Here is a 26,434-nt window from a genome sequence, read left to right as displayed (position 1 = left end):
AAAAAATCTTGTAAGTTGGAACGTTCTTTTTTATCTATGATTTATTATTGTATAATAAAATTATTTTATATTTGTTAAATTTTGTCCGCCTCCGTAGTGTAATGGTCAGCACGCTCGGCTACCGTTCTGGAGGTCCCGAGTTCGATTCCCAAGGGAGGTAAAATAAATATAAGTGATTTTTTCACTGTCGTATTTATTCAATATTACCCTGGACTGTCACCTTTCCTTCATGTGTAAACGATCAAGATAACACTGCGTTTATATGACGCAGTGCCCTATGCACCATCGGGGTGCGGATAAGAGTTTTTTTTTATTATAATTGTTAAATTTATAAGATCTACTCCTCCGTAGTGTAATGTTTAGCACGCTCGGCTATTGTACTGGAGGTCATGGGTTCGATTCGCATGGGGGTTCATATAAATACGTATAAGTGATCTTTTCACTCTGATGTTTATTAAATATTACCCTGGACTGGTACCTGAAGCGGAGGGCTGATCACCTTTCCTTCATGTGTTAACATCGATCAGGATAACACTGCGTTTCTATGATGCACTGCCATGAGCACTATCGGATGCGGATAAGGGTTCGTAAAAGAAGAAATTTATTTTATATTGTTTAATACATCGAAGTTATAACTTATTATGAGCGATATATAATTATATGTATATGTATATATATACATATATATATATATATATATATATATATATATATATATATATATATATATATATATATATATATATATATATATATATATATTATTTTTTCACATCTCATCAAAGAAGAATATGGAAGTCTGGGCATTTACGGGGGCATTCCCCGTAAATGCATAGACTTCCATATTCTTCTTCATCTTTGATGAGATGTCAAAAAATAATATGAAAATAACTCCTGTAATTGGAGATAATCCAGATTTTGTGAACAAGTATTTGGACACACTCAAAATGTTGTAAATATATATATATATATATATATATATATATATATATATATATATATATATATATATATATATATATATATATATATATATATATATATATATATATATATATATATATATATATATATATATATATATATATATATATATATATACATAGCTTTTGATTTTATATTAAGTAATTGAAGCATGACAGATGAACGTTGGCGCCATTTTCCGTTTAACTATGAACAACCTTCACATTTAAAGAACGTAAATTCTAAGAGGCTCCAATGTAAAATGTACCTTTTTCAGATTCAGTCTATTTCCTCACAAAATGTTATGAGAGCCTCCTATTTCACAACGTAAAAGTTCCTATCCGCTTATTCTTAATTATGTCAGATAATATGAAATAAAAATTATCGCAATTTAGAGATGTCGGTTCTATCGAGTTTAATGATAATCGATTTCATTGTTCTTCTAACTTTTATCTGCATCCAATGGTGAATAAAGCACTGCATTGTTTTGACGCAGTGTAATCCGTGTGTCCGCTTCCGTAGTGTAATGGTCACCATGCTCGCCTACCGTTCTGGAGGTCCCGGGTTCGATTCCCAGGGGGGTTTAGTAAATATAAGTGATTTTTTCACTCTAATATTTATTCAATATTACACTGGACTGGTACCTGAAGTGGAGGGCTGATCACCTTTCCTTCATGTGTAATCGATCGAGATAACACTGCGTTTATATGAAGCAGTGCCCTATGCACCATTGGAGTGCGGTAAGGAATTTATTATTATATTAATCATGAACGTTATTTGCATAAAGGTAAGGTTTCCAGTCTGGTTTTTGATCTCGTCACATTTGAAGAAAATTAATACAACATTTTGAATTTCAAATGAACCTTATTTGAAGCAATAACTTTGTGATTCTCATTTTATAATTAAAGTATAACTTTGTGATTTCTATTTTATAATTAAAATAAACAATAACTTTGTTTTAAATTTACTTTAAATTTAAAGTGATTTTAAAACAAAGTTATATTTGAATTATAAACCTTTTTTAGTAAGAATATGAACATTTTTATTTTGAAAATAAATTGATTATCCATGATTCAAATAAAAATTAAACCCTTACTTAATCAAAATACAGCATATTTCAAAAACATTTAAATTCAAAACCTTACATTAATATTATATATATTTATATATATATATATAGATATATATATATATATATATATATATATATATATATATATATATATATATATATATATATATATATATATATATATATATATATATATATATATATATATATATATATATATATATATATATATATATATATATATATATATATATATATATTATATATATATAAATGATAATTTTACTTTTTTTAAGTTTATAATTTAACGAAATGTTTGATACCTACTTGTTTTATGGTAATAACAGCTTTCTGTAAATTATCTATTAGGTATTTTTCGTGGTAAAGACCTCACAGTTGATAATATATGGAAATTTTGCGTGCTATATGTATTAAAATAAGGTAGATGTATGCACACAAAATATATTATTTGAGTTATGAGTACCTAATTTATCATTAATTTTTAAGAAGTTATCGAAAAAAACTATGATAAATTGGTTTTTCTACAGCCAAAGTACTTATTTATATATGTACACGATTTTAAAACATGTACGAAATTGTATACAATTTTTAATAATTATTTTTATAAAGTGAATCACATGCTTTAACAAAACAAGTCGGCGCCAATGGCAAATATATATCATTTGTATGTATATTTGTATGGTTAGTTTACATTCTACAATTTTCCAAGGACTCGATATGGCAATAACAATCGATAATATGCAAGACGTTTTTTTTTTCATCTGCTGTAATTATTTTATAAAGCGTTCGCATGCGAGTACAAATTTGTGAAGGCTAAAATTGTCATGAAGCTTCGTTATTTTGTACGTTAATAAATAAAACACAATATTATGTATTATGCATATCATATCAGGTGAATTGGATAAATACAACCATGTTTGCATATGTACTTTTACATTTTGTAAAAATGTGAAAAACATTCAAATTCCCCAAAACGTATGTTATTAAGGCGGGATAATCCGCAAATTAATTTTCTTTAAACCCAGATAACATTAAACGTAATTGAATTGTTGGATGAAAAAACCGTTTTGTATTGAAAAAAGTTTTTCTTAGAAAGAAATACATGGTTTTGAAAGATTAATTAATTTAATAATAATAAGGTAAGGTGTTAAAAATCGTATTTTTTTCAATATATATATTTTTCAAATCAAATACATATTTTGTTGGGTGTTTGCAAATACCTCCTTAAGTCCTTGAAACCTTTTTTGTAGTTGACGTTCTTTAAAAAATATATTGAAAATATACTACGTAAATAAGAGAAAATATGCCAATGATAAAAGAATGAATTGCATGAGGCTCTAATGAAAAAAATACATATTTATTGTAACTGCAGACAGTTGGTGGAATTCCATATTGAATTGTTGGGTAATATATCCAAAATTAAACACGGTTATTGGATTGAATTCTACTTTTATTTACATATATGATATGTGACGCGTTTCGTCTTATTAAGACATTATCAACACTAGAGTATTTGATAACGTCTTAATAAGACGAAACACGTCACATATCATATATGAAAATAAAAGTAGAATTCAATCCAATAACCGTGTTTAATTTTGGATATATTACCCAACAAAAAAATCAGTCTAAACTCTTAACGACACATCGTTTTACTTATTTATTTTTTAACAAAAATGTTAATAACATTAGTATTTAACCACTCACCGAGATTTTTATGTCTACCGGTTTCGAGACGTACCCGTCTCTTCGTCAGGACTACAGCATGCAAGCAATACCACCCTTCACCACCATAGCACCATTTACACACTCAAAACTATACAAAATGTCTAACACATGCGAATTTTGGTCGACCTGAAGACCAACATGCACTAAAGGTTTCAGCACAGACATGCGTTACGAGCCGAGGATAAACATCACTTTATTTTACTTTGGTTCAACTTGGTTGAACACCGCATTTCCCAGATACTCATATGTAGAAACATAATGTAATAAATGCTAATTTCGGGCGGTAGGTGTCTGGATATAACAATTATTTATTAGATTACACTTCAATGATATTACTTTTTCCAAATGACCCATAGAAACTAGTTTTCTTGATAGGCGTTACGTAACATAAGAGAGAACCGAAGAACTATTTATTGAGTAACGGAATCTTATAACAACTATTCCACTAACTGTTAACTACTGGGACTAATAGTTTCATTCGTTTAGCATTAACATACCAACCTGTTACCTGACCTATTTCGGATGTGGGCGCAACGCTTGACAAAACAAATTACATGTTGTTATTTAATATGGCTAACAATAATGAAGATAGCATTTCTTGCACATGCCTTATTTGCATTATTAACTACGCGAGCAAATTGTGAAACTATATGAATAGTAAGAATATTTTTTTTTTGTAAATTAGTGGGTGTATAATAATAAAATAAACGATGTGTTACTTTGTAATTAAAGAAATGACAATTAAAGTTTATTCTAAAATAATCTTTTATAAATTACATATAATATGACAGTTCACCAAACACAATATTTTTTTATCTGAAGCCTTTTGTTTTTTCTGGTGGTAGATTTGCGCGATTTGCTTTACCAACTGTCACAATTGTGAGAGTCGTATTTAATAAAATTTGTTAGGTATTTTATATATATATATATATATATATATATATATATATATATATATATATATATATATATATATATATATATATATTTATATATATATAATACCTAACAATATATATATATATATATATATATATATATATATATATATATATATATATATATATAAGGTAAAATGTAAGATTTAGATAAAAAAAACCTAATTAATCTGTACGAACTAGGTTCCTCTTCTTTATTCATATCTGCATTCAGTGACGTAGTATATATAACCTGATCATTGATATTTTGTTATATGATAAGGCAAGAGCCCTTCAGTTACTAGTCCAAAAATACGAATGAGGAATGTAATTAGTTACATAATACATATTTAATCTGATTCCCCTAGGAGTCGAACTGGGGACCTCGTACACGGTAGCTAAACACGCTAAAAACTTATATGCAGAGGCGGACAATTATCTCAATACCTTGTCCATAAATACTATTGTAATGTAATTTATATTTGAAGCACTAACTTTGTGATTTTAAATTTTTTAAGTAAAATGTAACTTTGTTTTAAAATCAATTTTAAAACAAAGTTACATTTTAATTATACTATTGTTATAGTTTTTTTGCAATCCTTAAAATCCTAACACTTCCCAGCTCTATGAAAGAATGTGATTGAAAGACTCATTAAATGCATTTCAAGAACAATTCATATTATGCGATTAGTTTTTTGGTCTCACACTCAGAATTATTTATTGCGGACTTCGTCAAAACCGCTATATTTTATTTATTAGTACCTACTCACAGTTTTTAAATGATGAGGGTATCTACCTAATCACGTGTCGGTCAACAAGGAAAAAATTAATACTTCTGCGAAATGAAAAAACCGGATTTTTTTGTTTCAGTTAGTTATTCACGACTTAGTTAGTAATCATACAAGAAATGGTATTTCATTGGAATATTTAATATTTGTGTTTCTATGAACAAATTATGAATGCGTTAATAATAAAATATCTAGAAGAGAGCAATTATCAATAGAAGGCCAAAGTCATTAAAGCTAAAACTTTTAAATTCTTTTTTACTTCGATGTACCTCATGGGTCGGCAACCTGCGGCCCGCGAGACATCTTGGTGCGGCCCGCGAGATTCTCGCCGCAACGCACATGACGGACGATATTATACACAATCGAGTGAAAGGAAGCGAGAAAGGGAGCGAAGGGAATCTCATTGATTTTATTAAATACAATAAATGTCGTTAAAATATACACTTAGCGTTTTATTTTTAAAACTAAAATATTTGTACATAAATATTGTATGTATACCTGCTGCAAGTGCGGCCCGCACTGATCCCCATGAAAAATATTTGGCCCTTTTACAACAAAAGGTTGCCGACCCATGATGTACCTGATCGTTTTAGATATTGATATTTTGCATGCATATATTTACGAGTATGCACAATTTCAGTGAAGTTAACATACATACATATAATACATGTTGCGTAGAGTATATCGCGCACTCCTTTCAAGAACGTCATAAATCAAAAATCGTCAATTTTCAGTTGTGCATGTTTTCGGAATGCCTAGAAAATGTACTATATCCCAGCAAAAGAGACATCGCTCACTCCTTTCAAGAACGTCATAAATCAAAAATCGTCAATTTTGAGTTATGCATGTTTTCAGAATGCCTTAAAAATGTACTATACCCCAGAAAAAGAGGCATATTTTTAACTTAATATTTACCCGCTACAGGACAGAAAATGTTGTTTTTTCATTTTGAAGAAAAGGTATTTTTTAATTATTTTTTTAAATAAAATAAATATTTTTCAAATGGAGAAAAAACCTTCAGGTTTTACCTAAAAATATCTGTTGCTCAGAAAAAGGTTCAATAAGTGGCTTGATATTTATTTTTAATACATTGTGTTATATTTTTAAACTTTAAAAACGTTCTCCTGAAAAATCAAGTTTTTTGATTTATGACGTTCTTGAAAGGAGTGAACGACATATTTTTAACTTAATATTTACCCGCTACAGGGCAAAAAATGTGTTTTTGCATTTTGAAAAAAAGGTATTCTTTCATTTTTTTTTAATAAACTGAATATTTTTCAAATGGAGAAAAAACCTTGAGGTTTTACCTAAAACATCTGTTACACAGTAAAAAGTTCAATAAGTGGCTTGATATTTATTTTTAATACATTGTGTTATATTTTTAAACTTTAAAAACGTTCTCCGGAAAAATCTAGTTTTTTTTATTTATGACGTTCTTGAAAGGAGTGAGTGATATGTTAGTTATTTTACAGTTTTGTATTAAACCACAAAACATTCGGACGAATGAATGACCTTGATGAAATAGTCATTTCATACTTTTGAAATTCGATTTTCATTTCTTTTACGGATAATATCCCTAAATAATAATTATGTCGTATAATTTGCATAGAGCCATTTACGTAAAATACTTCCTCAGAGACCCCTTCTTAAAAAATCACATTTATAATGAAAAAATTAAATATTCAAGTTTATTTTCAGCGTTCCAACAATTAATAGACATTATTGATTGATTTGGCATTATTTTTTTTTATTAACACTGTGATTTAAATATAAAAATAAAACACTTGTATAAGACCACTTTTTCAGTTTATTAATGTCAAAACTACTAATTTCAAGAACTACAGATGTTCTCGTCAATAGGTGAAAATACAAACCGATCAGTTAGAATTTTCACCTGAAACTAGTCATATTTACAACAATAAACTCAAAATGTGTTTTTTTTTTACAATTGTTTTATTTTTATATTTAAACTATCAATAGAAAAATTGAAAAATTTGATCCTTCTAATTAAAGTATTGTATAATTTATGTAATTTATCCTACAAAATTAAAATTAAAATTTGCACACTATTATTTGTCCGCCTCCGTATTGTAATGGTCAGCAAGCTCGGCTACCGTTCTGGAGGTCCCGGGTTCGATTCCCGATGGTGTCAAATGAATATAAGTGATTTTTTAATTCTAATATTTATTCTATATTACCCTGGACTGGTACCTGAAGCGGAGGGCTGATCACCTTGCCTTCATGTGTTAACGATCAAAATGACACAGCGTTTTAATGATGCAGTGCTCTATACACCATTGGTGTGCGGATAAGGGTTTGCAAACACATTCATTATAGTACGTATGCGTTTATTACAAATGCTGATAATACTTGCATCTTTTATTTATTTCATATATTTTTTTTTTTATAATTTTTTTTTAATCAAAGATACATTGTATGGCAAAATAATCAACATAGTTACATTTATATATATTTTTTACGTGCTACCTCACTAAGAGAGCAGATTGCTCGTGTTTAGAGAGGGAGTTCGCTTACAGGGTTTGTACATATAAATAAGAAGTAAAAATTAGAAATATTAAATGGTAATCAAACGGGAGTTTGCCTTATATGTTTTTGTAAATCATTTTTGAAAGATATTCTTGCAGGTAGTTTATTAAAATGTTTTATTCCTATAAAAGAATAGTGGTTTTGAGCTATACTTTATACCACAATACTTTATAAATTATTATCGGATTCACCACTAAATGTGTTAAAAAAAATTAATGACATTTATATAATTGACTAATGTTTTTTTTCTTTGTTTCAGGATGGGAGTTAAAAGGACTCTACTGTTATAAATTTTTCAATATCAAACATTCATGGGGGAAGGCAGCGGAATTATGTCGAAGGTTAGTTTATTATTGTATTATAATATGTTTTGAAATATACTAGTTCGTGTACTATGTTACATCAATGATTGGCAGTTTACTGTGATATTTCCAACGCGATTAGATGAACCCACTGATTTATTATAATTTAAAAAAACCTAATGGAATCTGCATTATTTTATTTTTTATCTTTGATCGAATGGAGATGAATAATTATTCTTGATGAAAAACAATGTTACGAAATAATTTCTGGTTTATTTTTTGATACCTTCTCGAGAATAGTGACTTACAACAAATAAAATTAAAATTTAGAAAAAATAAAATAAAATTGTAGCTTTGTTTGTCCATGACGTAGTCAATTAGGTGCCTCTCACACTGTTGAAAAAAATATATAATGTTTTCAATTGAGCTTTTTCTAGGGAACTGCATCAGATAATTCAACATATTCAGGCTGAATTATTAAATTACTGAATTATAAAATTAAATCAACGCAAATACTGGATGCACAAATTGTTTTAAAATGTTTGATTCAGTTTTATTAAAATTAAACACTTGAATAAGTCACTTTATCGAGTTTTATTTTTATTTACGACTAGTTTCGAAAACGACAATTGTTTTCATCTTCTGGTACAAATTTAAACTAACGAATAAAAATATATTTACATGTATATATAGGTTAATAAATATAGGTAGGGGGTTAAGAAACAACATTTTTTGTAAAAGGAAACATTGATAATAATGGTGACTTATTTTGAAACAGAATATTTATTTTATTTCGTTCGCCTCCGTGGTGTAATGATCAGCACGTTCGGCTACCGTTCTGGAGGTTCCGGGTTCGATTCTTAGGGGGGTTTAATAAATATAACTGATTTTTTCACTCTAATATTTATTCAATATTACACTGGACTGGTACCTGAAGTGGAGGGCTGATCACCTTTCCTTCATGTGTAAACGATCGAGATAACACTGCGTTTATATGAAGCAGTGCCCTATGCACCATTGGGGTGCGGTAAGGGTTTTATTTATTTATATTATTAATTATTGTTTTATCTGAATTAAAAATTTTAATTTAATTTTTTTTTTCAGTTAATGATCTGTTAAATTCACAAATAAAATAAATGTCTTTTCACATTTTGAGATCTTAACATAGATGAAAAAAATAAGGGAGTCTGGGTATTAACAGAGCTTATTACCTTTCATAGGTTGGTTAAGTGATCACTTTACATAAGTGTAACATTCACCAATTCTACCCATGACTGACAGCCACACCACTCCAATTTTTGGAACTCCCTTTTGAGTAGTGTGGTTGTCAATCATGGGTAGACTGCCGAATATTACACGTATCAGTAGTTTTTCCTTTCTATTTCCAACACAGATTTAAATCAAATGTATTCTTACCTAGAAGAAACGAAAATCCACTAATTGATCTATAAATCTTGTACATAATAAGCAAGGTACATAATAAATATTATACATAAATCTCTCATCTAAAAAAAATCATATTATTTTTTGACATCTCATCAAAGATGAAGAAGAATATGGAATTTATATTATCCACTGACACTTCGTGATGGAATTGCATTTTTTAATATATTATTAGATTAAAACCAATATTTTTAGCTATTCCACTTTTTTTATTTTATTTGACCAGCGACCGGGTTTCGTCGTTACCGACATGATGATGTCCAGTCTGATGATGTCGGTAACGACGAAACCCGGTCGCTGGTCAAATAAAATAAAAAAAAAGTGGAAAAGCTAAAAATATTGGTTTTAATCTAATAATATATTAAAGAATATAGAAGTCTGGGAATTTACGGGGCTGACGACCGTCATAGGCTGGTTTAAGTGATCACTTTACACACGTGTAACATTTACCAATTCTACTCATTATTGACAACCACACTACTCAAATTCTTGGAAGCTCTATATACATGTATATGAACAGTAAATGCTCAGACTTCCATATTCTTCTTCATCTTTGATGAGATGGCAAAAAATTACATGAAAATAACTGTGATTGGAGACAATCCAGGTTTTGTGAACAAATATTTGGACACACTCAAAATGTTGTAAGAGTACTTTGTTTAACTTTTGCATGATATATGTTACAGAATAAAAAGTATGTAATAAATATAAATATTACCACGTCTAGGATTCGAAACGGCATTGAACTATTTAACTACGTAGTATAAATTAATTTATGTACATATGTTGTAAAAGTTTTCACTTTACACAAGTTTAAGGTGATCACTTAAACGGTATATGATAGGTCATCAGCCCTGAAAATACCCAGACTTCCATATTCTTCTTCATCTATGGAGAAACCCAGTTTTGGATACACTAACAAATGCTGTGATATGTCTTTTCAATTTAGGTACGGAAGCGAGCTGATGGTCGTGGAGTCGTATTCAGAGAACAACATGACCGCCCACATGGCGAGCGGCTCAGGCCCGCACTACTGGCTGGGGCTGGCCTCCGTGGACGGGCTGCGGACTAACACGCTGGAGTCGGCGGCCGGCGGGCTGGTCTCGCAGTACGCCGGCTTCTGGGGCCTGCAGCAGCCTGACCCCCGCGCCGGCGAGTGCGTGGACGCCACGCTCATGGGCGCGCACCAGTCCTGGGAGCTCACCACCTGCGAGTCGCTGCTGCCCTTCATGTGCCGCGCTAGCGCGTGCCCGTCTGGTAAGCTACAAATATCTACCGGTTTCGAGACGTACCCGTCTCTTCGTCAGGGCAATCACTACCACAGCATGCAAACAATACCACCCTTCACCACCATAGCACTATTTACACACTTAAAACTACACAAAATGTTTAACACATACGATTTTTGGTCGACCCGAAGACCAACATGCACTAAAGGTTTCGGCACAGACATGCGTTACGAGCTGAGGTTAAACATGCACTAGTCTATTGTTCGAAGCACCCGACTACAATGTGTTAAAAATGGTATATATTTTATATTACAGGTGCATTCCATTGCTCCAACGGAAAGTGCATAAATGCGGCATTCCGGTGTGACAAACAAGACGACTGCGGAGACTCTTCAGACGAAATGGACTGCCCCGCCAACTGCCACTACTACATGGCCAGCAGCGGAGATGTGGTGGAGAGTCCCAACTATCCCCACAAGTACCCCCCGCTCAGCGAGTGCAAGTGGACTCTCGAAGGACCTCAAGGACACAACATCTTGCTTCAATTCCAAGACTTCGAAACTGAAAAGACTTTCGACACGGTTCAGATCCTCGTGGGAGGTCGTACCGATGACAAGTCCGTCAATCTGGCTACTCTATCGGGCAAACAGGAACTCTCCAGCAAACTGTTTGTATCCGCTTCGAACTTCATGATTATCAAGTTCAACACAGATGCCTCTGTGGAAAGAAAAGGATTCAGAGCGTCGTGGAAGACTGAGCCTTCGACATGCGGAGGCACATTGAGGGCTACTCCGCAAGGTCAAATTTTAACATCTCCTGGATTCCCCAACCACTACCCGGGTGGCCTCGAATGTCTTTATATTATCGAAGCTCAAGCAGGAAAAATAATAACTTTGGAAATCGAAGACCTCGAACTCGGCATCGATAGAGACTACATCCTGATTCGTGATGGCTCTTTACCATCTAGTCCCGTTTTAGCCCGATTGACTGGAACAGTTGAAGACAGCGAAAGAGTGATCATATCCACATCTAACCACCTCTATGTTTACTTTAAAACTAGCCTAGGCGACACTAAAAAAGGATTCAATATTCGATACACCCAGGGCTGCAAGGCAACTCTTATTGCATCCAATGGAACACTGGCATCGCCCGCATATGGCCTCACTAACTACCCGAGCAATCAGGAATGCTTGTTCAAAATAAAAAATCCCAAGCGTGGACCAATTTCATTGAAATTTGACGAATTCGCCATCCATGGCTCCGACGTTGTCCAAGTTTTCGATGGATCCAGTACTAGTGGACTAAGACTTCATTCTGAAAATGGTTTCACAACAAAACCAAAGATTACATTAACAGCTTCTAGCGGGGAAATGTTGCTTCGCTTTGTATCTGATGCTTTACACAGCGGTCAAGGCTGGAAGACTACATTCTCTGCTGGTAATTCATCCATAAATTTCATTAACCTTATACATCATATTGTTTTGTGCTCATAAACTGAATTAATTGTATAATTATTTTATTTTAGACTGTCCCGAACTCCAGCCAGGTGTTGGTGCTTTAGCCTCAAGCCGTGACACGGCTTTTGGCACTATTGTTACATTCACTTGCCCAATGGGACAAGAATTTGCAACTGGAAAGGCCAAAATTACGACACATTGTTTGAATGGAGGAAACTGGTCCATCACTTATATTCCAAAATGTCAAGGTGGGAAAAATGCATTTATTTCATATTTTTTACTGTGTTTTAGAGAAATGTTTGACACATTCCACTTCTTTTGGATAATTTTGATTAATTTTATTGCCTTGATTTTTTAGAGGTGTATTGTGGACCTGTACCCCAAATTGATAATGGTTTTTCAATTGGATCTACAAATGTAACATATAGAGGAATTGCTACATATCAGTGCTACGCAGGTTTCGCCTTCCCTACTGGACAACCTATTGAGAAGATTTCTTGTTTGGCTGATGGACGATGGGAAAGACAACCATCTTGCTTAGGTAAAATTTACAAGCAACTGGCATATTAATTTTCGCAACAATGTTGATGAATTTCTTTTCATATTACAATTTTTGTTTTAGCCTCTCAATGTGTTTCCTTGCCTGATGTACCTCATGCGAATATTTCGATATTGAATGGTGGCGGTCGAAGCTACGGAACCATCGTTCGTTACGAGTGTGAACCCGGTTACATTAGGTCAGGAAGGCCAGTCCTTCTCTGCATGAGTAATGGATCCTGGTCTGGTGATGTACCGGCTTGCAGTCGGGCCATTTGTCCCAAGTTCCCCGAAATAAAGAACGGTCTTGTCATTGACAACACCAGGGTATATTTCTACGGTGATGAACTCCGTATGCAATGCCACAAAGGATACAAGCTTATCGGATCCAGCATACTTAAGTGTGGACCCAATCAAGAGTTTGAAAATCCACCCAGATGCGAAGGTACTTGTTTAATTATAAGAAAGTACTTGTTTAGTATTCATCTGTGTTATTAAAATTGCTTTTAAATCATTCTTTATTTTAGATATCAATGAATGCATCAGCAGCCAGTGTGATGTAGTGTCTACGGAATGCAAAAATGTTGCTGGTAGTTTTACGTGCGCATGCCGTCCAGGATTCTTACCTAGTTTGGAGTGTCGTCCAGTGGCTGACCTTGGATTGATCAGTGGTGGAATCTCTGATGAAGCCATCACAGTATCAGCTTCAGAGCCCCTCTACTACAAAGGAGTATGTTCTATCACTGTTATTTTTATCTTTTAATTCTTAATTTTCTTCATTATTACAAATATCTATATGATATTGTGTCTTTTCAGATGGTTCGTCTGAATAATGGTGGCGGTTGGTGTGGAAACAACATCGAACCTGGAACAAATTGGGTTTTGTTAGACCTTAAGGCACCAGCGATCATAAGAGGTTTCCGTACAATGAGCGTTATGAGAGCTGATGGTAATCTCGCATTCACCACTGCAGTGAGAATTCAGGTAATATTGAGAATATTAATGTCAATGAAATCGAAGACAATAAATTATTTCGAGGATTCTCTTTTATTTTAATTCATTTAATAATTTTTTTTGTTTCATTCTAGTACACAAATGATTTAACCGATATCTTCAAAGACTACACAAATCCCGATGGCACAGCAGTTGAATTCAGAATTTTGGAACCCACTCTATCCGTTTTGAACCTCCCGATGCCAATCGAAGCCCAGTATATCAAATTCAAAATCCAAGATTATGTTGGAGCTCCGTGCATGAAATTGGAAGTAATGGGTTGCACACGTTTAGAATGCTTGGACGTCAATGAATGTGCCGTCAATAATGGAGGATGTGACCAAAAATGCATAAACACGTAAGAACTCCTAACTTATCCCAATATTTTATATTTATTTTAAGAGCTATCAAGGTGCTAAGAGACTTATTTGTTGTGTTGTTTTTTAGACCTGGAAACTACTCTTGCGCTTGCAATGTTGGATATGAACTATACAAAGTGAACGGAACTGCCGGATTCAATCTGGAACCTTCCGAAACAGGCGAGAGGGATGGAGATACTTTCCAAAGAAACAAATCATGCGTCCCTGTTATGTGCCCGACTCTGAGTTCTCCAGATAATGGAAAATTGCTCTCAACTAAAGAAATGTACCACTTTGGGGATTTGGTTAAATTCCAGTGCGATTTTGGTTACATCATGGCTGGATCATCTTCGCTTATGTGTATGTCTGGTGGTGCGTGGAATGGTACTGTTCCAGAATGCCAATGTAAGTTACTTGAAAAATGAAACACGTAATGACATGTTTAGCAATTTTCAAAATGTATAAAAACAATTCTCTTCATTTCAGATGCTCGTTGTGTCACATTATCTGATGACCGCAATGATGGGTTATCGATCATAAGAGAAGATCCAGATAGTGTTCTGGTACCATTTAGAGAGAATGTTACTATCACTTGCAAAACACCTGGAAAATATTTGAGAAATACTGCTTCTTCAGGGTTCAGACAATGTGTTTACGATCCAAAACAAGTATGTTCTAAAAAAGATAATTAATTGATTGTGTTTTTATGGTATGCAATGAATACTTATTCAATTATTATCATTAATTTCAGGGACTGCCCGATTATTGGCTGTCGGGATCTCAGCCTGGCTGCCCTAGGAAAGAATGCGGTGTACCACAACCAACTCCTGGAGCTGAATACGGTCAATTTGTAGATACAAAATATCAGAGCTCATTCTTCTTCGGGTGTCAAAATACCTTCAAACTGGCAGGACAAACCAGCAAACATGATAATGTTGTGAGGTATGCAAATTTTTAAAAAATAATTTTCATTCACATCTGCAGCAACTTGTATTTTTTTACTTATATTTTTAATAAACACTTTCAGATGTCAAGGAAATGGTATCTGGGACTTTGGAGATTTGCGTTGCGAAGGCCCGGTTTGTGAGGATCCAGGCCGTCCCGCTGATGGTGTTCAGATTGCACGAAGCTACGAACAAGGCTCGGAAGTTCTGTTTGGATGCTCTAGACCTGGTTACATCCTGATCAACCCGAGACCGATCACCTGTGTGAGAGAGCCAGAATGCAAAGTCATTCGACCATTAGGCTTGGCATCAGGAAAGATACCTGATTCAGCTATCAATGCTACATCTGAAAGGCCAAACTATGAAGCCAAAAACATAAGACTGAACTCTGTTACCGGTTGGTGCGGTAAACAAGAGGCTTTTACATATGTCAGTATCGACTTAGGGAAGGTGTACAGAGTAAAGGCTATCTTAGTAAAGGGAGTCGTTACATCTGATATTGTCGGCAGACCAACTGAAATTCGGTTCTTCTACAAACAAGCTGAAAGTGAAAATTATGTTGTTTATTTCCCCAATTTTAATCTGACAATGAGAGATCCTGGTAACTACGGAGAACTGGCAATGATCACCCTGCCCAAATATGTTCAAGCCCGCTTTGTTATCTTGGGAATTGTTAGCTTCATGGATAATGCTTGCTTGAAAGTGGAATTGATGGGATGTGATGAACCAGCTGTTGAACCTCTTTTAGGATACGATTATGGATACTCTCCTTGTGTTGGTATGTATCTCTCCAGATTAATTAATAATATTAAACTACGTATTTAATAGCACATTTATAATCATTAATCACACTTTCTTTTTACAGATAATGAGCCACCAGTTTTCCAAAACTGTCCCCAACAACCATTGGTTGCACAAACAGATGAAAATGGCGGATACATGGCCATCAACTTCACTGAACCTACTGCTATCGACAACTCTGGATCAATCGCTCGTCTTGAAGTAACGCCTCAACATTTCAGAACACCAATCCAAGTATTTGATAACATGGTTGTTAAATATGTAGCGTTTGACTATGACGGAAATGTAGCTATCTGCGAAGTAAACATTACTGTTCCCGATAACACGCCTCCCAAGTTAAGCTGCCCTCAGAGCTATGTGATTGAACTTGTGGATAAACAAGAAAGCTACGCAGTCAACTTCAATGATACTAGAAGGAGAATCAATGCCACGGATGCTTCTGGAGAAGTTTATCTGAAATTCGTACCAGATAAAGCAATTATTCCTATCCGAGGATTTGAAAATGTCACAGTAATTGCCTCTGATAAATATGGAAACAAAGCGCAGTGCAACTTCCAAGTAAGTTTCTGTTTTCAAATAGCATCAAATAAAAGTCATTAATTTTCATTATGTCAATCCTAATATCTTAATTTCTCAATATGACTTATTGATATAACTTTCTGAAATTCTATTATAGGTTTCGGTACAAGCCACTCCCTGCGTTGACTGGGAACTCTCTGCACCAGCAAACGGAGCATTAAATTGCTTGCCCGGAGATAAAGGACTTCAATGTATCGCTACTTGCAAACCAGGATATAGGTTTACTGATGGAGAACCTGTCAAAACTTTTGCTTGTGAAAATAAGAGATTATGGACACCGACATCCGTTGTTCCAGACTGTGTTTCAGAAAGTATGATCTACCTTAAATTGAAATCCATATATATTGTATCAAAATAAAAACTTTTATGTTATTTTAAACACTGTTTCATTTTACAGATACACAGCAAGCAGCTTATCATGTGGTAGCTGGAGTCCAGTATAGAGCTCTCGGTGCAGTGTCCACCAATTGCTTGCCTCAGTACAAGGATTTGTTGGCGCAATATGATAATCTCCTCAATGAAAGGCTCAGTCAAAGGTGTTCCGCTATCAATATCAATATCAATGTCACCTTCCTGACAGTCGTACCTAGTCTTTTGGATGAGAATGTTGTCAAAATGGACTTTGTTCTGGATATTGCACCTATAGTCAGGCAACCTCAGTTGTATGACCTTTGTGGCTCGACATTGAATCTCATTTTCGACCTATCAGTGCCATATGCGAGTGCATTGATCGAACCACTACTGAATGTATCCAGCATCGGAAATCAATGCCCACCTTTGAGAGCTATTAGAAGCATGATTACTAGAGGTTTCACATGCAGCGTTGGAGAAGTCTTGAATATGGACACCAATGATGTACCTAGATGCTGTATGTACAATATTATTTACGTTAATATAATAAATAAAAAATTGCTAATATTGGAACGTATTATTTTCTATTTTGTATATAATACATGTTATTTTTTCCAGTACATTGCCCGGCTGGAACTTTTGCTGGTGATAAACAGAAGACTTGTACTATGTGCCCCAGAGGCTTCTACCAGAATCAGGCCCGTCAAGGGGCGTGCATGAGGTGCCCTCAAGGTACATTCACTAGAGAGGAAGGATCAAAGGGAATAGCGGACTGTGTCCCTGTGTGTGGTTACGGAACATACTCCCCCACGGGACTGGTCCCCTGTTTGGAATGCCCGCGAAACAGTTACAGTGGAGAACCACCTTCAGGTGGATTCAAGGATTGCCAGGCTTGTCCCGCGAACACCTTCACTTACCAGCCTGCAGCTCCAGGCAAAGATAGGTGTAGAGCGAAGTGCGCTCCAGGATCCTATTCCCCCACTGGTCTCGCTCCTTGCTCTCTTTGTCCCAAAAACTTCTTCCAAAACGTTGTCGGTCAGACGGCTTGCGCCGAGTGCCCCTCGAACATGAAGACTCCTTCTCTCGGATCCACGGGTATTGAGGAATGTGTCCCTGTAGAGTGCTCCAGTGGAGCTTGTCAGCACGGAGGTCTGTGTATTCCTAAAGGACACGGAGTACAGTGCTACTGTCCGGCTGGTTTCTCTGGCAAACGTTGCGAAATCGACATGGACGAATGCGCTAGCCAACCGTGCTACAATGGCGGATCATGCACAGACCTTCCTCAGGGATATAGGTGTACATGCCCTCCCGGATACACTGGTATTAACTGTCAAGATGAAAAGTCAGACTGCAGAAATGACACCTGTCCTGAAAGGGCAATGTGCAAAGATGAACCTGGATATAATAACTACACTTGTCTTTGTAGATCTGGTTATACAGGAACTGATTGTGATGTAACGGTAAGTTTATTTTGATGTCCATCTCCATAACTATTTTTATATTTTTTTAATCTTTTCCTGAAGTTTTCTTTATTTAAAATAAAAAACTTTTTTAAAACTTAATTGTAATTTCTTTTTAAGATTGATCCTTGCAACGCCAATGGAAACCCTTGTGTTAACGGGGCATCTTGTATTGCTCTTCAACAAGGACGCTTTAAATGCGAATGCTTACCTGGATGGGAAGGACAAAAATGTGAAATGAATACTGATGATTGTGCTGAGAAACCCTGTCTTTTGGGAGCTAACTGCACCGATTTAGTTGCTGACTTCAGTTGTTCATGTCCACCTGGTTTTGCAGGAAAGAGATGTCAAGATAAGATAGATCTTTGCGCTTCTGATCCTTGTAAAAATGGAATATGTGTTGACAAACTATTCTCTCATGAATGTGTCTGCAATCCGGGATGGACTGGAGCATCTTGCGAAGTGAATATCAATGATTGCTCTCAATCGCCTTGTGATAATGGAGGTCATTGTATCGATATTGTCAATGGGTACCTGTGCAATTGTGAAGCTGGGTATACCGGTAAGAGGTGTCAGCATACAGTCGACGACTGCTCTTCGAACCCTTGTCAAAACGGAGCTTCTTGCATCGATCAACTCGATGGATTTGTCTGCAAATGCCGTCCAGGATATGTAGGATTACAGTGCGAAGCTGAGATTGACGAATGTCTCAGTGAGCCATGCAACCCTCTGGGTACTGATCGCTGTGTTGATCTGGATAATAAGTTTATGTGCATGTGCAGAGAAGGATATTCCGGAGAATTTTGCGAAAACAACATCGACGATTGTGCTACTGAGCCATGCTTAAATGGAGGTTCTTGCCGCGATGAAGTTGGTGGTTTCAAGTGTGTTTGTCAAACTGGGTGGACTGGAGATAGATGCCAAAAGGACATTGGAACATGTACAAATCAACCTTGTCAAAATGATGCTGTCTGTATCGATTTGTTCCAAGACTATTTCTGCGTGTAAGTAATCATATTTGACTTCATTGCAGATGCTAAATTCATTAAACCTATTTACCTTCATGTTCACTAACCAACATTTTTATATTTTTATAGATGCCCGAGTGGTACCGATGGCAAGCAATGTGAAACTGCTCCAGAACGTTGCATCGGTAGCCCTTGCATGCACGGTGGTAAATGCCAAGACTTTGGCTCTGGTCTGAACTGTTCCTGTTCTAGCGACTATAAGGGCGTGGGATGTCAATATGAGTATGACGCATGTGAAGCTGGAGAATGTAAGAACGGGGCCCAATGTATGGATGAAGGCGAAGGTTACAGTTGCGTGTGTGCCCCAGGATTTACCGGAAAGAACTGCGACGAAGACATTATGGATTGCAAGGACAACTCTTGTCCCCCATCAGCAACTTGTATCGACTTGCCCGGAAGGTTCTACTGCCAGTGTCCATTCAACTTAACCGGAGATGACTGCCGCAAAAGTAAGATCACTTTTCATTACCTTCAGTAAATATGTAACGTTTCAGTTGGATGTGTACCATTATTTACATACAATTTGTTTAATATTTTAGCAATCAGCGTAGACTATGACCTTTACTTCAGTGATGCACTACGCTCTAGCGCTGCTCAAGTGGTACCATTCAATTCTGGTGAAACTCTTGGATTAACAATAGCAATGTGGGTGCAGTTCACCGAACAAGATGGAGGTGGCATTTTCTTCACAATGTACTCAGTAAAGTGAGTAGCCAAACAAAGAGTAAATGAATCTTTTACAACAATTGTTGGTGTCATTTTAAAATCATATCATTAATTTTTCTTCATTTCTTTCTAGCTCTCCTCATGTTGCTAATGGTCGCCGAGCAGCAGTCCAGGCTCATTCCAATGGTGTACAAGTATCATTGTTCCCTGAACTCCAGGATGTTTACTTGAGCTTCGGTGAATACGCCACGATAAATGATGGTCAATGGCATCACATTGCCCTGGTTTGGAATGGAGCTAATGGTGGAGAACTCATTCTTATCACTGAGGGTCTTATTTCTAGTAAGATTGAAGGATATGGCAGTGGAAGAAGATTACCTCCCCAGTAAGTTTTGATTCTTTATGACAATTGAAATTTTCATAAGAAACATTGTGATTAAAGTATTCTATTTATCATTTTAGTGCGTGGGTCACTCTTGGGAAACCTCAATCAGATAATCCTAAAGCATACACGGAATCAGGATTCCAAGGACATTTAACCAAAGTACAAGTATGGAACCGTGCTCTCGATGTCACCAATGAAATTCAGAAACAAGTCCGAGACTGCAGAACCGAACCGGTATTGTACATTGGCCTCGTTCTCACCTGGGCAGGATATGAAGATATTGTTGGTGGAGTAGAACGCCTTGTCCCATCTCACTGTGGACAACGAGTATGCCCTAAGGGCTATGTTGGAAACAAATGTCAACAACTGCAAGTCGACAAGGTAAGACAAACAAATAAATGTATAAATACATGTTGTGTGAAGTCTTTAAATTATTATTTTATTTAACAATTTCTTTTTTATTTTTCAGGAGACACCTAAAATCGAGCATTGCCCTGGTGACTTGTGGGTTATCGCTAAAAACGGGTCATCTGTCGTCAATTGGGATGTCCCGCAATTTAGTGATAATGTTGGTATTGTGAAGGTTGAAGAGAAATCTGGTTACCAACCTGGACAGACTTTACTGTGGGGAACATATGACATCGCTTATGTTGCTGCCGATCAAGCTGGAAATACCGCTTCATGTACCTTCAAGGTTACCCTACTATGTAAGTGGATATAATGTCTATTTTACGCTCTAACGCTTTTTTAATTATGAGGTTTTTATTTAAATGTTCAGTTAGTAAAATTATTTCTTTTTAAAATGCGTGCGTTTTTTTTAAAATGATTACTGTAAGGAATGTGGGCCTGTTGGTGACACAATGGTGACAACAACATAACCCCAATTATGTATATACCCGCATAGTCTGGCAAGCAGCATTCTAGATTTCTCTCTCCTAGAAACCGGTCACTCACTTGAGCTACTCAGTAATACTTAAATAGGAATAAACCAAAGTCAAAGTACTACCGAGTTATTACTAATCATCATCCACAATCTTACCACACAACAATTACTGAAGGAGTTAGTTAATCTACATTATTCACATGATGTTTCAGCCGAGTTCTGTCCACTGCTGAGTGACCCTGTGGGTGGATCTCAGTCCTGCCGGGACTGGGGTGCAGGTGGTCAATTCAAGGTGTGCGAGATCGCTTGCAATCCCGGACTGAGGTTCTCTCAGCCCGTCCCTCCCTTCTACACTTGCGGAGCCGAGGGCTTCTGGAGGCCCACTCAGGACTCCAAGTTGCCAATGGTTTACCCAGCATGCTCACGTAAGTTTAAATAATCAACTTATTTCATGTAAAATTTCAAATCTGCAGATACACATACTTTTACAATATTGTACATATCTCAATGGCATACGCATCTACGCCTTGGCAATATAAAATGTCAAGTTTTGTTAGAAATAATATTAATGTTGTTTAATATTGACAAAGTTGGTCATACTGACATTACATAAAAAAACAACAACCAGTGACAGGGTTTCATCATGACCAACATCATCAGATGAATATCAACGATAAAACACGGTCACTCATCAAATAAGAAAAATGTAAAAAGCTGTACTGTTGGTGGTTGTTTATATAATATGTATAAAATGCAGTTCCATCGAGAAATGTTAGATCAAAACATAAACCTTACTGACATTGTTTATGTAGAATCGGTGAGAGTAGTTACGTGAATGATGCTTACTATTCACAATTAGTTATTAACAATAGGTAGTTAACCCTTTGGTGGGCAAAATTTATTCCTCATAATTACTTCAAATAACATACGTGTAATTATTAACAAGCCATTTTATATTATAAATGTAAAAAAAAAAATTAAAATACTCGTAAAAAGATAATCGTGGTGGGAAGCATATATCCCACGGAAAAATCATCATATTTTTTAAAATATTAATTATGCGTAAAAATATAGAAAATACACAATTTTAGTATGTAAACATTAAATAAACAAAAAGGACAGAATATTTTAATATTTTTACATGGAAATTTTCGAAACATGGGTCCACGCAAAGCGGCACCTCGCACCCGCTGCAAATATACGAGTATTTGGTACGTTTTTCGATTGCTTTGGTACTGCAACCCTGCACCGTCTATAAGTGCCACATTTTTCCATTCCATTTTTTAGCCATCTAAATATAATAATGAAAGTAAACATTACAAAAAAGAACAAAATTTAAAAAATATATACTCTAATAATTTTGGTCACATTTAGTTCCATGGGATATAATTTTCCCACCAATTTGACACTTGATTATAAATGAACGACGTGCGTGTTTTCAGATATTTTTTATTTAATGTAAACATGAATACATACCGTGATAGAAACATAATAGTATACAGCTTAGAAAGCACTTAACGCTGAATAAAACGATTTTTTAGGAAAAACTCTGAATTTTCGTCAATCTGACACAAAAAATCTCGACTATGCCCACTCCGAACGATGTGCTGTCGAAAAATGACAGTTAGTTGTAAAATATTTGAATGGAAAAGATTCCAGAATATGTCAGCAGTTGACATTAGTATAATCCAAGTGAAAACACCGCTTCCCAATGACTTTTTTGTGCCATTTCCTTAGGTGGGAATACATCTTCCCACCGCCCACGAAAGGGTTAATAGTAAGCATCAATCACGTAACTACAAAAGGATAATAGACACATATGTCCACATGTCCACATGAGATCACAGTCCTAGAATGTTTTGTTTTCTTTTTCTTAGGATTTTCACTTTTTTTGGCTACTTATAACTTTTATAGTTAATTGAAAAAATAATATGTTTTACAGAATCAACACCTGCTCAACGAGTTTTCAAAGTATCAATGCTGTTCCCAAGTTCAGTTCTGTGTAACGAAGCAGGGCAAGGAGTACTGCGACAGAAAGTACGAAATGCTGTCAACCAACTCAACCGAGATTGGAACTTCTGCTCCTACTTTGTCGATGGTAAGTCCAGTTCTGTTGCAATCAGCAAACTACATATTACATCAAAGTGATGGAGAAGGGTCTAATGGTGAATTTTCTACTAGGAACCCGGGAATGCAAGGAATTGGACATCAATGTCAAATGCGATCACCGGGCAACCAGCCGCCAAACCAGACAAGCTCCACAATCATCCAAAACGGAAAAGGATGGAGGAACTTATGTTTTGGATGCTATTTTACCAGTTGAAGAGTAAGTTTTCATTAAACTTTTATTGGTTGAATGAGTTTAGTATATCAGGTTCATTGGGTGTATAGAAAAGACTTCAAATTTGTATTCAATGCAAAACCGACTGAGCAAAACAGAAAACTGATTAGTGGTGATCAGATTCATACAAATATAGCTCTGCTTTATGAGATTCTCATAAATATAGCTTGAGATGAGAAACTAGAAGAGTCTGTATTGGTAAATTATGGACTGCTCCAATTCAATAAATTTTCTATCTAGCTTTGATTATGAATCAATATTTCAACAGTCAATGTTTATTAAATGAAAAAATGTGAATATGCTAAAGGCATTAATATAATACATGGTATTTTACTGAAAAATAAAACTCTCAATTCACCAGTATTTATTTCAAATTTAACATAATTCATATTTTTTTAATTGATGCACATTTTAATAAATAATGAAGTTTATTCAAAACGTTAGAAAGTCTTTTCTATTCAAATAGACTTGATCTTCGACAGAATATGTGATTTTTTTTTAAATATTCAATTAGAATAAAAAAATATATGGTATTTCTAATGCAGTGGAACCTCGGTGTAACAAATCTCAAAGGGTTTTGAAAAAAATTGGTATATCGATCGATTTATTATATCGAGGTTTGGATTACTAAAAGCCTGTTATATTGAGGTTCACTCTCTTATTTGTTGATCATAACGAATTCTATGGAATTCAACCTCATGAAAACAATGAATATATATAAAATAATTAAAATTTAAAATAAATACACCGTAATTGAAATGTATGTATACTGCTAGTAGTACACAGTTTTATTTTACTGATTACTAGTACGAGTATGTATACACATTAGCTACATACTGAAATTACATGTGCATTTTACATAAACTTAAGCTTACTTATTTTATTTACATTCTCTATTAGTTGTGTAGATGTATATTTTTTGCTATGGCTAGTTCAAGGAAACTCTAAAAAATTGCACCAGGGTACCATTATTTCAAAAAGTCACATCAAGGAATTTGTTACATCGAAGTTTCTCTGTATTGCATTTTTTGGTTCGTTTTCACTTTTTGTTTGATCGTAGCACCAATCTATGGTAATGTAGTGCATGAATGTGTTTTTGTTTTGTGTATTTTGTGTTGTCCATAGTATCACGCTCGTTTTTAGACTGATTAAATATTTCACAAAATATATATTTGCACTCTACAATATCTATTGTTATATACATATTTTATTTCATCTGCACAATTCCTGTTATTATTTTTTTTAGTTGTTTTTGTGAATGAATTCCTCATATTTCTGTTAAATATTAATTTATTGAATTCTCATCTCAAAAGTGAGATGTGTATTCATATTTTTATAAAACTAATTGAAACATTACACAAAATAACTAAATTGCATAATAAAAAGGAAAAGAAGATTACATAATGCTACTTTTTTTATTATTTGTTGATTCGGCATTAACTATGTGGAATGACATGTTGATTATTTAATTAAATTAAACACTTGAATATACAACTTTAACGAGTTCCATTTATATATACGACTAGTTTCGAAAACTTACAGATGTTTTGGAAACTAATATATATATATATATATATATATATATATATATATATATATATATATATATATATATATATATATATATATATATATATATATATGTATATATATATATATATATATATATATATATATATATATATATATATATATATATATATATATATATATATATATACAACTCATTAAAATGGTATATTCAGGTGTTTAATTTTAATAAAATAATCTCCTTTTTTTACATAAAAAACTCACTCGTTAACATTTAATGTATTATTTAAAATACAACTATAATGTTTTACGATTATTACGTCATTTTGAAGTTTCTTGTGAGAGGACCTTGCAATATGATGCATAGTTTTTTCACTATCTAGTCAAAATTCAATACGAATGAACAATAGTTCAATTTATTTAGAAAATCAAAGGAATCACCTGCTTTACACTCTCAGACTTTTTCTGTAAATATATACATATGAATGCAGTATTATGTACTCTTCGACTGTGTATGTATCTTGCATTTTCTGTGTTTGTTAAAATTCTTTAGTGCATGAACATTTTGGATTGATTCTTAGGAACAAAAGTAGCCGAGAGGGACGGCAGGCGAGTGACACATACAATGTGCAAATATCATTCCCTGCGATCAAGTAAGTTTTATTCAATCGGCATATCGCTCACTCCTTCCCAGAACTTCATAAATAAAAAATCGTCAATTTTCAGTTGTCCATGTTTTCGGAATGCCTAGAAAATGTAATATATCCCAGCAAAAGATGCATATTTTTAACTTAGTATTTACCCGCTACAGGGCAGAAAATGTTGTTTTTGCATTTTGAAGAAAAGGTATTGTTAAATTATTTTTTTAAATAAACTAAATATTTTTCAAATGGAGAAAAAACCTTCAGGTTTTACCTAAAATATGTGTTGCACAGTAAAAAGTTCAATAAGTGGCTTGATATTTATTTTTAAAATATTATGTTTTAGTTTTAAACTTTATAAACGTTCTCCTGAAAAATCAAGTTTTTTTTATTTATGGCGTTCTTGAAAGAAGTGAGCGATATTTGTACTGTGGTTTTTTTTCATTGCATGCTTAAACGATTGTATCAT

The 26,434-nt window shown here is 34.3% G+C and overlaps 1 protein-coding gene across 2 annotated transcripts in view; it reads left to right on the top strand.

Moving 5' to 3' along the window:
• The window catches only part of LOC148303804 (uncharacterized), a 118,824-nt gene that overhangs the window by 83,098 nt on the left and 9,292 nt on the right, over nt 1-26,434 (top strand). The window contains exons 4-30 of one of the 2 annotated variants that reach the window (XM_088269345.1): nt 8,296-8,377; nt 10,731-11,038; nt 11,326-12,447; nt 12,536-12,715; nt 12,826-13,008; nt 13,090-13,449; nt 13,532-13,734; nt 13,821-13,988; nt 14,093-14,355; nt 14,445-14,761; nt 14,843-15,024; nt 15,108-15,298; nt 15,384-16,078; nt 16,166-16,659; nt 16,778-16,991; nt 17,078-17,548; nt 17,650-18,491; nt 18,612-19,495; nt 19,589-19,968; nt 20,059-20,224; nt 20,319-20,570; nt 20,648-20,951; nt 21,040-21,277; nt 21,666-21,878; nt 23,396-23,551; nt 23,635-23,779; nt 25,906-25,977. In XM_088269345.1, coding sequence (XP_088125471.1) covers nt 8,296-8,377; nt 10,731-11,038; nt 11,326-12,447; nt 12,536-12,715; nt 12,826-13,008; nt 13,090-13,449; nt 13,532-13,734; nt 13,821-13,988; nt 14,093-14,355; nt 14,445-14,761; nt 14,843-15,024; nt 15,108-15,298; nt 15,384-16,078; nt 16,166-16,659; nt 16,778-16,991; nt 17,078-17,548; nt 17,650-18,491; nt 18,612-19,495; nt 19,589-19,968; nt 20,059-20,224; nt 20,319-20,570; nt 20,648-20,951; nt 21,040-21,277; nt 21,666-21,878; nt 23,396-23,551; nt 23,635-23,779; nt 25,906-25,977 — 9,085 coding nt within the window. The remainder of the gene's footprint in view (nt 1-8,295; nt 8,378-10,730; nt 11,039-11,325; nt 12,448-12,535; nt 12,716-12,825; nt 13,009-13,089; nt 13,450-13,531; nt 13,735-13,820; nt 13,989-14,092; nt 14,356-14,444; nt 14,762-14,842; nt 15,025-15,107; nt 15,299-15,383; nt 16,079-16,165; nt 16,660-16,777; nt 16,992-17,077; nt 17,549-17,649; nt 18,492-18,611; nt 19,496-19,588; nt 19,969-20,058; nt 20,225-20,318; nt 20,571-20,647; nt 20,952-21,039; nt 21,278-21,665; nt 21,879-23,395; nt 23,552-23,634; nt 23,780-25,905; nt 25,978-26,434) is intronic. The other variant, XM_088269346.1, reaches the window with a different exon arrangement.

Source organism: Brachycentrus maculatus, unplaced genomic scaffold (genome assembly GCF_059751285.1).
Source record: "Brachycentrus maculatus isolate JH-2025_06_01 unplaced genomic scaffold, ASM5975128v1 h1tg000345l, whole genome shotgun sequence".
Lineage (NCBI taxonomy): Eukaryota > Metazoa > Arthropoda > Insecta > Trichoptera > Brachycentridae > Brachycentrus > Brachycentrus maculatus.
The sequence above is the reverse complement of the archived record's forward strand: the minus strand, read 5'-3'. Positions and strand labels throughout refer to the sequence as shown.